This window comes from Typopeltis vanoorti, chromosome 12, assembly GCF_054136105.1.
Source record: "Typopeltis vanoorti isolate ZY-2024b chromosome 12, IOZ_Tvanoo_1.0, whole genome shotgun sequence".
Lineage (NCBI taxonomy): Eukaryota > Metazoa > Arthropoda > Arachnida > Uropygi > Thelyphonidae > Typopeltis > Typopeltis vanoorti.
In genome coordinates this window covers 134,845,963-134,864,625 of record NC_143560.1, presented here as the reverse complement: position 1 = coordinate 134,864,625, position 18,663 = coordinate 134,845,963, and the positions used below count along the sequence as shown (strand labels likewise).

General features: G+C 37.4%; 1 protein-coding gene across 4 annotated transcripts in view; it reads left to right on the top strand.

Annotated features, from left to right (window-relative positions):
- DNAlig4 (DNA ligase 4) overlaps positions 1-18,663 on the top strand; it is a 588,281-nt gene that overhangs the window by 434,410 nt on the left and 135,208 nt on the right. For all 4 annotated transcript variants that reach the window (XM_090401217.1, XM_090401216.1, XM_090401218.1 and 1 more), the window contains one exon: positions 17,957-18,089. In XM_090401217.1, the coding sequence (XP_090257343.1) occupies positions 17,957-18,089 (133 nt within the window). The remainder of the gene's footprint in view (positions 1-17,956; positions 18,090-18,663) is intronic.

Below are 18,663 nucleotides of genomic sequence, written 5' to 3'. Positions count from 1 at the left end.
CTTTTCCTTGATTATCATTTCCTGAATATAACATTTTGTATTTATTGTTCAGAAAGATCTCACCAATTTTTGTTTTTTTTGTTTCAGTTACCCGTATTATGTCGATATCGTACTTATATAATTCCTCAGCTAGCTCTATTTCTTTGGCATTCAGGCTTGTTATGTTGATAGCACCGATCTTTAACTCTGGTGATGTTCAGTTGAGGTGTGCTTTCAGATTTGTTCCAGTAGCTGACTTTTCACTGTCCACCCTGGTTCGCTGGCAAAAACAATGGGGTCCTTGTTCAACTGGGCGACATCCCAGCCGGAATGAAATTTTGCCATGTTGTACCATTGTTTTCTATATTGGTTTAAGCCAATAAGAATACAATTTGGTTGGCTAATTCCCAAATTGCCAGCCCATCCTCGTTCGTTCAGTATCCTGGTAGATACCCAACAGGGTGCACCACGATAAGGTGAGGATTGGACATTAAGTCAGAAGCCCTGGTCGGTTCTCTGCATTCCTTTAAAGGCTGTGTAGAGGTCTCCTCTCAGTTATACAGCTTTGACCCTTAAGCACCCCATTAATTTCTTCAGATATATTATTGTTTCTTGTTATCAATGAAGCTAAATATTTAAAACTATCTACAACTTAAAACTCTATTCACCTATATATTGTAATGGTTTTATTTGTTGCCTTTCCACTTTGCATATATTTAGTTTTCTGTTTGTTAATTTGTAGTCCAGCTTATTTAGCGTTTCAATTAAATTCTTCAAATTTCTCTTCTAAATCTTTTATCCTGCAAGTTATTATTGCTATATTGTCTGCATATGCACATATTTATATTCATTTATTAATAATAAATCCTCTCATATTTAACTTTCTTATTATTGCTTCAAGTAGCAAATTAAGTAAACTTGCTGGAAGTACATCTCCTTGTCTTACTCCACAATTTATTTCAAAGGGATCTGTTAATTCCCCTTGTATTTTGACTACTGCTTTGGATCATTCTCAGTGGTGTAGCTAGAACTTTTGCTGCTGGGGCAGTCCCTGAGTTTACCACTCCTCTTAATACACACCAAAAATACTACAAAAAGAAAAAATGATGTATAGAGAAATAAATTAAAACACTATGCTTATTTTTGTAGTAAAACTTTAATTTCAACATTCTAAAATGTTATTTTTCTTGCTTTTCTGTTAGCAAAATCGTTGATGACATTGGCGAAGTCTGTTTCATAGTAATGTAGGTAATTCTTGATCAAATTTTATTTAGAAAATCTCCTTTTATAACTAGCAACACTTACAGCAATTGTGAGGAAAATTCGCAGTAGTATTACAATATTTGGATTCTTGAGACTGTATTTTAGAATTAACTGCAAAAGTTCAAAAAGGTTCAAAGTGCCATCTGGGGTGGACCATACCCTCCGCACCCCCCCCCCCCCAGCTACGCTACTGCTCACAACTAGCAACACTTACATCAGGGAAAATTCGCAATAGTATTACAATATTTGGAACTGAGCTCTTGAGACTGTATTTTAGAATTAACTGCAAAAGTTCAAAAAGATTCAAAGTGCAGTCCCCTCCGCCCTCCCTTAGCTGCACCTCTGATCCTTCTAATGTAATTTTAACTAATCTAATTAGTTTTCTTGGTTAATACCAAGTGTTTTCAGGCAATGTATAATTTTCTTGTCTATTTAATTTATCAAATGCTTGTTGGAAATCAATATATAAATTATGAAGTTTTATATCATATTCTAAGCATTTTCCATATATATTTCATAGCATAAATATATTATAAATTGTGGATCTTTTATTTCTGAAACCACACTGATACTCTCCTAGTTCTAATCTTTTATATATCATACTTGATAAAATTTTGTATGTCACATTCAATAATGTAATTCCTCTATAATTCTGACAATTCATTATTATTATTATTATTATGTGACATCTCCATGGAGTCCAAAGACTCGTTGAGGGAGAGTGTGCCAACAGCATCGAATGATTAAACCCTTCCAACTACTAACCACGCTCAAACTTGCTAAGTTTTTGTGTGAGCCATTAGTAGCAGAGGCTCTAACAATTGTTCAATGTTCTTTACTACAGAAAATTATCATGAAACACTTATTACAAATTGTGTGCAAGATGGGTGCCAAAATGCTCACTTAAAATCACAAAATAAAAACATAGTGGAGCCCTGAACTTTTTTTGGAATAGTATCATAATGAAGATGATGAAGTTTTTAATCACACTGTAACTAGAGCTGAAGCCGATCCCAACAATGTCAGTGCAATAGTGGAATAATGGATCTCCAAAGTCAAAGAAATTCATTCAGATGCTTTCATCTTAGAAGGTGTACACATGATCTTCCCAGAGAAGATTGTCAGACAGATGCATGTTTTTTTTGTTCATTGACTTTATGCTTCAAAGAACAACAATAAATGCATATGTTTACTGTGAGATTCTAAAAAAAAAATTGTAACAGTATTTGAAACACAAAGATTAGTCCTCCTCAGCTCTGGAGTTGCTTTGATTCATGACAACACATGACCCATTTGGCTGCACAAATGTCAAGTGCTTGAACATTTCAATTGGGAAGTCTTTCATTCCTATTCTATAGCCCCAGTTGCACACCCAGTGACTTCCAACTTTTTCTCCACATGAAGAAATTTTTACCAGGTTAGCAGTTCACAGCAGTGGTAGTCTGAAAATAGCTGTGAAGGATTGAATCAAAATACTGGCAGTGGACTACTTCGATGAAGGGATACAACATTTTAAATGTTATAATTTCATTTATTTAAAACCAATCAGAACTTAGTTTCTGGATGTGCATTGTATAATAATGGATATAGCTGGCACCTTGCTTTATACCTGAATTTTTCGTTTTACATCCATCTTCATGTAAGATTATTCTAATTATGTCAACTATTTAAGAGCTTACCAATTAATCAGTGAGCATTGGTATGGATTCTGCCGTGGTTGATATCTTAGCTTACATCGCTTGTTACATACCATGAAAACATTTGGAGAGACATGCTGACATTTCCATAACATTTTATTGTGTTTGGCATCAAGACCTGCCCAGTCATTTGCCATCCTTTGGTCTATCTGTCACACTATAATTGAATAACAAGGTTTTTCTCTCCCTTCCTCTCTCTCCATACACTTGTCATGTCTTCCTCTCCTTGAGCTTCTTCACGAATGCAATCATGAGCACTGAGGATTCAGTTCTTTTACCTACCTTCTTTCTCTTATACATAAACAGCTTACTCTCTGTCACTACCAATTCTATCTACAGTTTGGCTGATGATCGTACACTTCATTTGTACTCATCTTTTGACAAATCATATGGTGCTCAGAATCCCAAGCTTCTTAGATTGGCTACAACCAGCTCCTTAAACACTGATCTGTATGCGATCTATAATGGGCAAGGATAACGTGGTCTTGTTCAATGCTGTCAATCTACAGTCAAGCCTCTTTTCTTGCAAATCAGTGACATTTTGCTAAAATTGTGAGGACAACACAGTGGATTAGGGGAATGATGCAAAGAATGCTGACATATAGAAGTAAGGATGTTGTAAGGATATGGATTACTGTGCACAGATGTGGTTGCCTGGTTTTCAAAAGAATGATGAGTTTTTGGAGAGGATTCAGAGACGATCGACTAAGTTGGTTTTGTGGTCTCTGAAATGTGGGGTATGAGGACAGATTGAGAGATTCAAATTGCAGATTCGTAGTTGATCAAAGGAAGAGGTGAAGGGGGGAGAGAAGGACCTTATCGAGACATATAAGTTGGTAAGGGATAATTACATGTGAAAGTTTTTATAGAATGTCTGGAGATGGTGGAAATACAAAAGGTCATCCTTGAAAGCTGTATAAGGAGGGGGTTTAGGAGCAGAATTTTTGCATGGAGAGTGGTGGGTGATAGGAATGCATTGCCTGAAAATGTGGTGAGTGCAGAGACAGTGAATGCATTTAAGTCAGGGTATGATGTGCTGTGTGAGAGTGGTATTTCCTGCCATGAGCATCTTGACTCTATGGAGGTCTTGATAATAATAATAATATGAAAAATCTTCTTGGTGTGATTCTTATAATAACTTTTAACAGCTAAAATATCTCAGTCATATTTCCCATTTCATCTTCAACCACCAAACTCTATAATTTGTATTTCTTTAGTCTGTTCTCATGACCAAATTGTAGTCCTGATATCATTTTTGTTATTCATCTCAACACTCTCTCCAAAGTTATTTTCTCCCCCTTCAGGCATACCTGTTTTACAAAGAATTTTGCAACAGTTTTTTTTTTTTTTTTTTTGTGAAGGGTAGGTCATTCCTCAGTAACTTTGTCACGTTTTATAATACAGTGATAGCTGAGTAATGTAGGGTAATAAAGGTAATAATAATGGGTTTACAGTGATGATGCTGCTACACTTTGCAAAGGCCTTTGACGAATACCACATGGAATTCTAAACAGTAAACTGCAGTGTATGGGGATGGATATAGGGTTCTTGAAATAAATAGGAGGGTGGTTGATGGAGAGATATCAAAGAGCAGTTTATTGCAGAACAGAGTCCAAAAGAAGGCCTGTGACTAGTGACGTGCGGTAGGGTTTTATTCTTCGACTTCTACTGTTTAATTTCTTCATTAACAATATAATAAAGGATCTGAGAACTGTTCAGTTATTTGCTGATGATGCAAAGTTGGGTAGATCAATAGTTAATATAGATGATGTAAAAATTTTGCAGGATGATTTTAATGGATTGGCAGACTAGACAGAGGAGAATGGATGTCAGTTTAATGTGTAAATTATGCATTTTGGGGTGAAAAGATTACCAGCTGTCTACCACATTGGTGGAAACTGTACTAAAGGAAATTGACAAAGCCAGAAACTTGAGTATCTTAGTGGATAGGAAGTTAAAGTTTAGGTGGCACAGCAAAAGTGGCTAAAACAGCTCATCAGATCACTTGGTTACTGAAGAATACTTTTACAAGCGTAGATAAGCAGTTTATGATCCTCTTTATCGAGCCTTGATAAGACCCCGTCTTGACTACAGCATTCGGATCTGAGTGCCAGGATTTCTTGGTGATGAGGAGGAGTTGGAGAGGGTCCAAAGGCAAGTGACTAAGATGGTAGCAGGTCTATGGAATGAAACTTACAAGAACAGGTTGAAGAGTTGTGTGTTTCAGAGACTAGTTGATAGGCACAAAAGGGGTGATATGATTGAGACATACTAATTACCGAAGGATTTTTACAAGATTAATTAAGAGGAAATTTTTCAGAACATGCATATATTCTGGTAGTTGGAGAACTAGGGGGGGGGGGTACCCATGGAAACTGAGTAAGAGTGTAGTTAGCAAGGATGTTAGAACTACATTTTTTGCTTGGATGGTAGTGAATGAGTGGAATAGTTTGCCAGAGTAGTTCTTGACAAGATATTTAGGGCCTACGAGTCTATGGACTCCTTGGAGTTTCTCGTAATTATAATAATAATAAAACAGGACAAGTTCCTAAGGAGGAGTTGAAAGAGAGAAAATTTTTTTATTATTATTTTTATTATCCAGGCCTCCATGCAGTCAAAAGACTCATCGTGGGAGGTCCTTCCTAAGAAACACAAAGTCTATCAAGACTCATCGAGGGGAGGTCCCCCCTAAGAAACACAAAGTCTATCATACCACTCCTTAAACTCATTGACTGTTCTCACTCTCATCACTCCATCAGGCAATGCATTCCATGGTTCAACCACCCTCCATGCAAAGAAACCACTCCTCAACCTCTTACTCACGGTTTCCTTTTGTAACTTCCAGGGATGGCCTCTTGTCATCACTCCTCCTGCTGTTCAACCAAGCGAAAGAACTCCCCAGTGTCAACCCTGTAACCACCTTTCAACAGTTTAAAAGTCTCAATCATATCACCTCTCTTTCTTCCATCCACCAAACTCTGCAGTCCACATTCCATCAGCTGATCCTCATAACTAACATTGTAAGTCCTGAAACCATCTTTGTTATCTGCCTTTGTACCCTTTCCACAGTTAATTTATCCCCTTCAAATCCTAGTGACCAAATTTGAGAACAATAGTCTAAGTGCAGTCTGATCAGAGTCTTATACAACGGAATGATAACCCTTTTATCTCTGCAGGTCAGTGTCCTTCTCATTATTACAGCAATCCTCTATGTTACCTTCATCACCTTTGCAATATGTCCCCTAAATTTCAGGTTTCTATCAATCATCAACCCCAGATCTCTTGTCTCCCCTACTTCCTCCAGTATAACTCCTCCCATAGAGTATGCAGCATCCCATCAATATTTCCCAAACCTCAAGACCTTACATTTTGCTGCATTAAACCGACATCCCCATTCATTTGCCCATCTATCTAGTTTATTCAAATCCTCTTGCAGGGTTACCACATCTACTATTACTAATAACCCTTCCCAGCTTCACATCATCTGCAAACAACTGAATGTCCCCTTGCAATCCATTGACAATATCATTGATATAAAGATTGAACAATACAGGTTCCAGTACTGAGCCCTGTGGGATCCCACTTGTAACCTTCTGCCTCCTTGAAACTGCCCCACAACTCTCTGATACCTATTGGACAGCCAATCCTGAATCCAGTTGACCAATCTGACATCCAGACCAATGTGCTACAACTTAAATATCAGCTTATCATGTGGCACTCTGTCAGACTTAGCTAAGTTTCTTAGACTTAGCCTTCGCTAAGTCTAAGAAAATGGCAGTATATGCCATTCCCTCATCTAATGCTCTTGTAGCTTTATTATAAAAGGCTAACGTATTGCTAAAACAAGAGCGCCCCTTCACAAATTCATGTTGACTCTCACTGATAACATTACCCCAATCTGCTCAATGTTGAATACAGTCCCTCGCTACTTTCTCCAAGATCTTAACAACTACTGATGACACACAAACTGGCTTATAATTAGACACTTCCAGTCTGTTACCACCCTTATGCAATGGCACTATCTTACCTTCCTAGGCACCTTTGCCGAAGCCAGACTTTCATTGAAAAGCCAGGTTAAAGGCACTGTCAGTTCCCTAGCACATTCTCTCAAAACTCGTGGTGAAATACCATCCAGTCCCAAAGCTTTACTGACATCCAGAGTACTCAATATCTGAAACACACTCTCCTCCTGCACCTCTAAAACTCGAACCTGACCTATCCCTGAAGTATTAAAATTTACTCCTCCAGGAAAAAATACTCCAATAAAGTGTTCATTGAACAATTCCACTATGTCCTCTGTATCAGTCACTCTATTCCCATTTTTATCCCACAATATCATTCTTCCACAGCCATTTCTCCTCCTACTGGCCACATAGCTAGAAAAAAATCCTCCCTAGGATTTTCTTTGGGTCTTAGGGGCAATCTCCTCTCATATTCCAGTTTCGTCTTCCTTACCATACTAGTCACTCTTCTTCCTGTGTTTTATATTCTTCATGCATCTTCTTTTCACGTGTCTCCTTATATCTCTTCCATAGCCTCTTTTTCACATGCAATTCCTGTTTAATATTGTTTGTCATCCACTTTACTCCAAATTGTGCCCTCTTCTTCACTCGTGGTATACAGCTTGCTATTGCTGCTAATAAATATCCTTTCACAATTTCCCACGCACTAATGATATCCCAACCTTCCAATTCCTTCCTCCATGAAACTTCCTCAAGTTGACGTCTTAGACTATTATAATTACTTGCCTTATAATTCCACATACGTTCCCGTCTCTGATACTCCTGCATGTCTATTCATTTTCCAAGTCAAAACCATATGGTCACTCTCTCCAACTGGTGGAAGAGATGTCATCTCAGTTATTATCAACTCTTGTGATGCTATAACCAAATCATTTGTCCCTCAAAAATTCTAGAAATTCCATTCCCTTATTCCTACATGCATCTTCCTCTCCCCAATTTATACTACTGTAGTTAAAATCTCTCATAACAATCATTCTTCTTTCACTTGCCAAACTCAACTGTCTAAACATCTCCTTGTCCTCATCCCACTAAATATCCTGTCTTGCCCATCTCTTCCTCACACCATATGCTTTCAAAATCATTAGTGTCACTGCTTTCCAATGTTTCCACTCTTAGAGGACATAGGTTGTCACTTATCATAAGCAGTACTCCACCACCACGCTTTCCCTTCCTATCCTACCGAAAAATGCTGTACCCAGCAACTTCTATTCCTGTTATTATTATTATATCATCTTCTGTCAACCACGTTTCAGTGATTCCAATAATTTTTGGCCAGGCTGATGTGATTGGACTGAAACTTTGAATTATAGTTCAATCTCTTTCATATCAGTGCTTCACATACAAAATAATAATAATAATTTTTTTTGCATGTACTAATATTTTACTGGTTAAAAAAACCAGTAAAATATTAATTGGCCTGAATTTGGACATAATCCAAACCATTCAAGAGCAACAATCCATCTAAAGAAATAGTCTATAAAAACTTGTACAACAACAACAAAAAAACATTAGACCCAAAGCAGGTAGGGACAATGTAATTGTCATTATTGATAAAAGGAGTATAACAGAAAAATAAGCAGCCCTATCAAAGACTCCTCTATATACGAAATTATTGATTTCTATTCTACTATATCTCAAAAGAACAAACTTAAACTATTAAAAAGTTACATCTTGACTGAATGAAACTGTGATCAACTTTGTTATTACTTCACTGTTCTGTGCCACTGACAGAGTCACTTGACCTTATTAAGCCACATTTTCCCTCAGGCATTTTTTAATTATTCAGATTCACTACTTACCTAAGATAGTGGTTGGTTGGTTGGTGAATTTAGTGCCCCTGTAAAGTTGTGATTTTTGTCTGTTTTTATTGTGTTTTCCCTTAGAAAATTAGTGTTTTGTGGATACTAGTGTAGATTTTAGTGTTTTATAGTGTATTTAGTATTTTATCACATACTTTTATTAAGATAATTCAATATTTAGTATACATTTAAAATGGCACAAAAAAAGGGCAAGAAATATAATACAAAAACAAGAAAGTTAGCCCTGCTAACGAGGTTATTGCACACATGGAGGAGGTTAATGAAAATGAATTAATCACCAAAATAGCGAAGTTGAAGCAGATCATCCGAGAGATGATGCACGAGTTGCAAAAAGTTGAGAGACGTTTAAATGAGCATAGGGAGAAAAAGAAAATTAACAGGAAAATAAGAAACAACAAAGCAAGCAAACAGGTAAGTCAGGAAATAACGGAAATCAGGTAAGTGACGTTGTTACTAAAAAGAAAGAGGTTATTTGGTATGGCGACTCTATAATAAAACATGCTATAGATGAGCAAGTTATAACATCGTGTTTTCCTGGAGTGAAAATTAAAAATATAATGTGTGCAATTCAAAAACAGAAAAGAAAAGTAAAAGAAATAGTAGTCGTTATAGGTATTAACGACTGAACTAGCGATGAGAGAGGACATGAAAAGGTTGTTGGAAGAAGCGAAAGTGAAAAGTGAGAAAGTGAAAATCGTCAGTATTTTACCTCACTATGATAAATATGAATTAAGAAGAAGGGCTATGATGGCAAACAATTCGATGATTAGGCTGTGTAGAAGGAATGGATGTGTGGAGTGAGTTTGAGGGAAGACTGGATTTGTATAAGAAGGACGGCCTACACCTGAATGCGTTTGGTATCAAGAGTCTAGAAAAAGTAATAACTGGTATGAGACCATCAGAATGTGTCCTGAGAGTTCGAAGAATAAATATAGTATCAGTCAAATGGATGTGTAATCTTATTAAGCAAGAGATTCGTAAGAAAAGGATGATGTGGAAAGAATACTGTTTGCATAAGAATGACTTTCGTTATGAATGCTATAAGCAGCAGGCTAGAATAGTCACATGTGTTGTACGGAAAGCAAAGTCTGAGTATGAAAAGAAACTGGCTCTGCAAGATAAAGACAACTCACAAGAATTCTTTCAATATGCTACAAGTAAAAGAAAGAAAGAATGAATATGAAAGGATAACGCTTCTAAATCCAGATGGTGTGAGGTTTACAGATGTAGTAGAGGTTGTTCAGTTTATGAGTGCCCATTTGTTAAAACCTGGTGAACACAACATTGAGCTCACTGTTATCTCTTCACTAAATGAAGAAATGCAGGTGTGTGAGGCCTAGGTATTAGAGCTGTTGCACAAACTGAATAAGAATTCAGCAATAGGGACTGATGGAATATCAGCACATGTACTAAAAGTGTGTTCAGCTGAACTGGCCATTCCTTTGACCAGGCTGTTTAATATGAGTCTCAGGGAAGGTTCTGCAGGAATGGAAGGAATGTATGGTAATTTGAATGATTCCATTGCACAAGGGTGGTGCAAAGACCGATTATCCAACTATCGACCAATTAGTATCTCAGGAGTGGTGGTGAAGATTTTGGAAAAATTGGTTAGGGCTCACATTCAGAAATGGGTTGACAGTGAATCTCTATTTTGCAATGAACAGCATGGGTTTACTGAGGAAAGGTCATGTTTTAGCAACTTGCTCACATTCTATAACAATGTTACCATTGAACTAGACAAGGAGAATGGATACACCATGATACTTTTGGAATTTGCCACGACTTTTGACACAATACAGCATGATAGACTGTTGCGTAAATTGGAAAAAATGGGTTTGGATTATGCAATATTAGCATGGATGTGAGGATGGCTGACTGACAGATATCAAAAAGTGGTATATGGAGGTTCTGAGTCTGCACGGTTTAAGGTAACAAGTGGTGTACAACAAGGATCAGTTCTTGGTCCACTGTTATTCAGTCTGTACATTAATGATATTGGGAAGGATTTGAACAAGGGACATACAGCTATTTGATGATGATGCAAAGATAGGTAGGGTAATCTGGAATGCTGCTGATATGCAGTACTTGGAGAATGATTTGAATAGGCTGCAATTGTGAGCATGGGAAAATGGGTGTCATTTCAATGTGAGTAAATGTAAATTCATTCACTTCAGCATGATTAGATATAAATTGTTGTGTTATATTGGTGGGATTAGACTAGAAGAAGCTGGTGAGGCTAGGAATCTTGGAGTGCTAGTAGATAGGAAGTTGAAGTTCAAGGGCTATGTGGCAAAGATTGCAAATACAACTTAAAAGATAACTGCAATGCTGAAATGAATGTTCACATGTAAAGATAAGGATGTCATTTTGCCTCTTTACAAGGCCTTCATAAAACTCACTTGGACTAATGTGCACAGGTCTGGTCTTTTGGTTTCCATTGTGATTCTTGATATATTGGAGAAAGTACAAAGGAGAGTGTTAAAAATGATATCAGGATTGTGAAATACTGATTATGAAGACAGCTTGAGAATTTGCTAACTGCAGACACTAGCAAACAGGAGAAAGAAGTGTGATATGATTGAGACTTACAAACTCTTGAAATGGTCATACAGGATTTCAATTGATGGAATTTTTCAATTTATGGAGGGTGGTGAAAGGACAAGAGAGCATCCTTGGAAGCTGACATCCTTTTCTTCACATGTAAAGATAAGGATGTCATTTTGCCTCTTTACAAGGCCTTCATAAAACTCACTTGGACTAATGTGCACAGGTCTGGTCTTTTGGTTTCCATTGTGATTCTTGATATATTGGAGAAAGTACAAAGGAGAGTGTTAAAAATGATATCAGGATTGTGAAATACTGATTATGAAGACAGCTTGAGAATTTGCTAACTGCAGACACTAGCAAACAGGAGAAAGAAGTGTGATATGATTGAGACTTACAAACTCTTGAAATGGTCATACAGGATTTCAATTGATGGAATTTTTCAATTTATGGAGGGTGGTGAAAGGACAAGAGAGCATCCTTGGAAGCTGAGAATAAAGGCCACCAAGAAGGGTGTGGGGGTAGATTTTTCTCTCATAGGGTGGTGCATCGATTGGAATGGATTTCCTTTGGATATTGTGAGTGCAAGCAGTGTGAATGAATTCAAGAATAAGTATGATAGCTGGTGTGTGTATTATGTGGCCTCTCTTGATGAGTCCCTTCAGGGACTCATCAAGGCCTGAAGCCTGAAGATAGAGGCATGAAGCTGCAAGGGACTTGGTATACACCAGGCAGGTCTAGGGAAAAAAGAAAATAACCAATATCCTCAAAAAATATGCCCTGACTTCTTGTTATAGGCCATATAAAAGGTTGGCATCCCTTATCCGCTCTACCAAAGTTGGATGTTGCCTGAAGCCTGAAGATAGAGGCCTGAAGCTGCAAGGGACCTGGTATGCACCAGGTAGGTCTAGGGGAAAAAGAAAATAACCAATATCCTCAAAAAATATGACCAGACTTCTTGTTATAGACCATATAAAAAGTTGGCATCCCTTATCCGCTCTACCAAAGACCAACCACTTCCCCCAGACCTACCTGGTGTATACCAGGTCCCTTGCTGCTGCAAATTATCCTACTTTGGCTAAACAGGCAGGAGACAGTAAATATCAGGATTTCAGAACACAAAGACTACATCACTACATCCGATTTCACCGGTACAGCCACTCTGGGCTGGCAGACCATGCCTTAGATACCCACCATAGAATTCATTGGAAGAAAACTAAAATAATGTACCGCAGCAAGTTTAAGTACGAAAGACTATTCAAGGAATCATCAGCAGCTCTAAGAAACGTTCCAAACCTCCACAAATTCGGGTGCATGAAACTACCCCAAATTTTGGAGACTTACATTATGAGAACTTCAACCCAATGGCCAAGACAACCAAATTAGCCTGCCAGAGGGCACCATTAGGACTTTAAGAACAATATTAGTTTCTTGCCTTCTTCCTCATTTGCTTTTGTTAGTGCCTGCATGCACATACCATATTTTTATGTTCCTGAAGATGGCAACGTCACGTTGCCAAAATATTGAAGTTATTCATTAAAGTTGCCTTTAATTAATATCCTTTATATGCATTGTTAATTCCGTAGGCTAATTACCAGTTAGATTTCAAGTAGACATGGTGACTTTAAATTTTTCAGGAAATGACAAAGTATACTAAAACATTAATTAAAAAACTTTTATCAGTATCTTCCTATATTTTGGCAATGTTACATTGCCATCTTCTGGAAACATAAAGTATGATATGATATGCAGGCACTAACAATAAGGAAATTAGGCTGAAGTTGGTCCTAGAGTCCGAAAAGTTTCCCCTAGTGGCTAAATTGGGCTGTTAACTGATGTTCTTAGGATGCAATCTTCCCAAAATAGGGGCAGTTTCATGCACCCAGATTTGTTGAGGTTTGGGAAATTTTTTTAGAGCTGAGGCCGATTCCAGGAATAATCTTTCATACTTATGTTTGCTGCGGTATAGTAAAGTGGTTTTCTTCATCATATTCTCTGGATCTAGTGCATGGTCAGCAAATCCTGAGTGGTTGTATTAATGAAACTGGATGTAGTCTTTGTGTTCGGATATCCTGATGTTAGATGTCCTGCCTGTTTGGCCGTAGTAGGAGAGTTTTCAGCTGCAAGGGACCTGGAGTATACCAGATCCCATGCAGGTGGGACATGGTTTGTAGCAGGTAGTCAGGTCATATTTTTTTAGGATTTTTGTTAGCTTTTCGGATTCGCCTTGGATATAAGGAATGGTGATATATTTAGCGTAATCTTTGTTATGAAGAGGGAGAGTTATGGTTAACTGGTTTTAATATTTTCTGGATTTTTTTAGGGGATGTAGCCATTGGCTAAGAAGGTGTTAAGGATATGGTTAAGTTCAGTAGTTAGGGCATTGTTATCTGAACAGATTAATTTAGCCCTGTTGTATGGGGTTTTTATAATCCCATATTGTTGTGAGGGGGGGGGATTGTTGGTGAATATATCTACCTATATTGGTTGATGTTCTGTAAACAGAATAAGCCAGAAATCCATCAGGCTAGCATGTAAGTCAAGGAAAGAGAGACTGTTGTTGTTTTCCTTTTCCAAAATGAACTGGATTCTAGGGTGTTGATTGTTTAAGTGTGTTAAGAAGTTGTGGAGTGTATCTAAGCCATGTGGCCAAATAGTGATTCACATCATTCATGTAGCATAGCCAAACAGTGGGTTTTTGTGGGGCTGAGTTTAAGGCTTTTTCTTCAAAGGGCCAACTCTCTCCACCTCTGGCCAACTTCATAAAGAAGTTGGCCAGAGGTGGAGAGAGTGTATAACTCATGGCTGTCCCCTCTATCTGTTTGTAGAATTTTCCTTGCCAAACGAAATAGCCTGAGTTCATGGTGAACTGAAATAGCACTGAGATATCGGGAGTAAATTTGGCTTGGATGAGATCTAAGGTATCTTTGAGCGGTACATTTGTGAACAAGGAGGAGACACCAAAACTGACCATTATGTCAGTGTTTTGGAGTAAGAGGTTTTCTATACTGGGTTTAAATTAGGCTGAGTTTTTTTTGTCTGAAGGTGTGTTGGCAGTATAATGTGTGAACACTTTGGCTGAATGTTTGCATGTCGGGGAATCAATGCCATCCACAATGGGACGTAAAGGCACATTCTGCTTATGGATATTCAGGGGGGGGGGGGGTGAAAGGTTGTAGTCTGCTAGTCAAATCCACAGACCAAGAAGTAACCTCCTTAAGGAGTCTTTGGAGTGTTCTGATTTGGGAACCGGAGCTTACCTGTGTAGTCAGTTTGGTTGTGAACCACAGTGGCATTTCCCTTATCCGCTTTGGTGATTATTATTTTGCTGTTGTTCTTCATTTCTTGTAGAGCTTTTAATTCTTCTTTAGATAGGTTGGTTTTTGGTGGTTTAGCTTTGGCAAGAACACTGTCTACTTCCAGTCTGATATTGTTGGCAATGTGGTGGGGAAGGTTGTAGATACCACGTTCTACCTGTATCATTATTCAGAAGGTATTTTTTCAAGTGATAGGGTGAAGTTGTGGTATGTGCGAATGCATTGAGTGCTTCAGGCTTCAGAGTAAGGAAAGACAGGTTTATTATTGTTTTGAGTGGTAATAGAGACCCCCCCCCCCTCAAATATATGGACTACCAAAAATTCGTAAGCAGAATGTTCCAAACCTCAACAAATTTGGGTGCATGAGACTGCCCCAAATTTGGGAAGTTTGCATCCTAAGAAGATCAGCCTAACATCCAAGACAACCCAATTTAGCCCAAGGATGAGGTTGATCCTAGAATCCTAAAGGTGCCTCCTAGAGGCACCTTTAGGATTCTAGGATCAACTTCATCCTTGCCCCTTCTTCATCCTCATTTGCTCGTAAGTGCCTGCTTGCACATATCATAGTTTTGTTCCCAGATGATGGCAAGGTAATATTGCCAACATATAGGAAGGTATTGATTAAAGTTTTTTAATTAATATTTTAGTATACATTATCATTTCCTAAAAAAATTAAAGTCGTGTAACCAACGTATATGTTTATCTACAAGAAGTAGACATGGTATCCATACAGGAAGTTCTGTATAGACTGTATGAACAAACAAGTGAAACTACCAGTTCAGTGTTGTAAAGTTTTGAAATTTATTAGGCTAGGATGAAATGAAAGTATAAAATTGGTGAACAAATTTTGAAGGAGGTATATGAGATAAGAGATCTGGGAGTGGCAATGGATAGGGACCTGAAGTTTAGGGGTCACATTGTTCAGGTTGTGAAATCATCGCCTCAGATTATAGTGAGGAGAACCTTGACATGTAGAAGTAAGGAGATTGTTTCCTTTGCATTAAAACTTCAGGCCTCATATGGATTACTGTATGCAGATTTGGTCACCTGGTTTTCATGGAGATGGGGACATACTTTATTTGGGATAAGGATTTTGTTCAAAGAATCCAGAGAAGATTGATTAAGGTAGTTTTCAGTCTGTGGGGTGTATGATATAATGCGATTTTCAGAGGCTTGTGAATAGGAGGATGGAAAGGGGGAATATGAACAAGACATATGAGTTGGTAAGGGATTGTATACATGTTAATGTAGAAGCCATTTTTCATAGAACAAAGGAAGATGACCAGTATAAAACAAAGTGCTATCCATGGAAACCATTTAAGGAGAGAGCAAACAAGGGGGTGATTAGCAGTTGATATATATCAACCCCCACAAATGAGAGATTTCAAGGCCTATAACACAAGTGTAATAAGTACAGACAGGTGATCAGCGAAAAAAAATGAATCTTTTAATGCATTTTTGAAAGAATTTGTGGCCATAATCATTGAAGAAAATGGTATGGAAAAGACTGTTTCGAAAGGACAGAGAGATTATGAAATAAAGGAAAAAAATGAGACATTTGTTCAGTGAGACTAGACTTGAATGAAGTGTGAATGCTGATTTTCAGTTGCATGTTATTTGCTATTAGCTGGAAGTGTCAGAATAGTCGCAGGCAGTTCAGTGACACTGCATTCATGGCAATATCCATAGAAAAGACAACACAAAAATGGAGCATCAATGAATGCAATTGGGGAAGTCAGTAAGAAAGTAAGGGTCATGTGTTAAGTGAATAGCTCTCTTCTGGATAAAATGTAGCATTCTAGAGGAAGGTTTTGATGTCCCCCTCCCTCAGATGTGAAAACAATATTCTAAATTGGGGTTTATTTGGGATTTATAACGTGTTAGGGGTCAAACAGATGTGAAGTGATGTTTAGAATGAAAAGAAAACCGTGCATTTTGGAAAGTGAAGACTCTACAGATATGATGTGCTTGTGTCGGGATAGGCTAGATGTGAAAGTCAGCCTACGAAAAGAAAACTGATCTTGGTTGGTGAATAGTGGATTATCAAAAGTGAAGGAGAGTGAGGCATGTGCTTTCTTCTGGGAAATAAGACAGGATTTGTTTAAGTATCATTAAAATTTACTGAATTCTTCATTCCACTTGAGAATGACTTGAAGGTCGGTGTTCAAATCATTGACCATAGAAGATCCAGAATCCTGAGTCATCTGTACTAAAAGGTTTTGTGAATGACAGGAATGGAATGTACTTATATCAGCAAGTCTATGAATAGGATTGGCATTAGTGAGAGAAGATCATTGATGTAAAGAATGAAGGTGAAGATAGAGCCTTGAGGTACAACATAAACATAGGAAAAATCAGATGAGAAGGAACCATCCACCATGTCAAGCCATGAAACACTTAGAATATCTCAGAAAGAATCTATGCCAGACTTGATCAGATGCCTTGGAAATATCAGAAGTGATCACATAAGATTCTTCAAATCTTTCCATGTTCTTCCAAAGAGGGAGCTTAGCAACAAAGTCTGCTGTGGAACAAGTGCAGCAGAATCTATATTGATAAACACTTATTAACTGATTGGTCTTTACGTTGGGAAGAAGCTGGTTATTGATGACTTCTTCATCTCTTTTGACAGCATTGATGTTGTTTGCTTGTGGATTGCATTGTCTGAGAATATAGTGAGGGCAGAAACACTGAATGAGTTTAAGGCACGGTTTAACATTTGGGTGACATCAGAGATCCCCTGCAGTGAAGCTTATTATCTCCAAGGAGGTCTGGTACTAATATAATAGTAATAATAATAAGGGATACTGGAAAGTGAGATTTGGCTGAAGCACCTAATACTGAATATTTGGTTTGAAATTTGACCGAAGCACTCAATATTCGGCTAAAGCATACTGATTTAAATTTTATAAACGAATGTTTTCTAAAATATATGTAAACTGGGTGACCATAATTAAAGAGGAGGTATTCAGAGCCCTATTGTGAAGAATGTATTGAATGAAATTCAACCAAACTTGGTGTAAGTACTCTCTGGAACATGGGGTTTTTATTTGCAGAAGATAAAAAAATAGTACAAAATTCTGCCACCAGGGGGACACTTGATGCTATAAGTGCATGGTTTAGGATTAATTAAACAGTAATGGCTAGAACGATCGGGAATTAGTGGAATGGGTTAGCAGAGGTGGTTTTTTTATCAGTGCTCTTTCAGTGAATGAAGTATAATAGAGGATAATAATGATAGTCTATTTACAGTTTCAGTAGATTATGTGTTTGAAGTTTATTTGAAATTTAAAAACAGTCATTATATTTTACAGGTCTTACTACATTCTGTGTGGTAGCAGGCAAAATAACTCTTAGAGTGAAAAATATCATCAATACAAAGCAGTATAATGTGATCAAGGATGACTGGCTTCTTCATTGTGTGAATCTAAAGAAATTTATTTCTTGGTAATGCACGTGATTTTGAGTATAGTATTTTTTATTATTATTATTTTATTTTATTATTATTTTTTTTTTGCCTTTCTTTATGATTAATGGTAAATAAAGCAGTATAACATGAATACAAATATTAGCAGGCCTTTCCACTGTGTTAGATAGTATATTTTACTTGACAAGAAATTGTTTTTCAATTTCATGCATATATTACTTTGGTGAATGCAGACCCTAAAACTTGCTGATGAAATATTTTATCATACTACAGTACACATGCCCACCTTCTGGCATGTAATACCATGTATTATGGAAAGAGTCATTCCCCAAGACTAATTTCAACCTTTATTGTCGTTTCATACACAAAATGCAAAGTATTGTAACATTTCACTGATAACTGTAAACCTATGGCAGCACATTAATACATGGGCCATCTGAGGTTCCAGGAACCCTACTCTAGACAAAATGATTGATGCTGTCTTAAGGTAACTTTACCTCTCTCCTTTTTTTGAGATGGTGAATTAGGTTGGTTGTAATTATGGCTGAGCTGAGATAAGTATATTATGTCTGATAATTGCTTTTATCCTTTCTT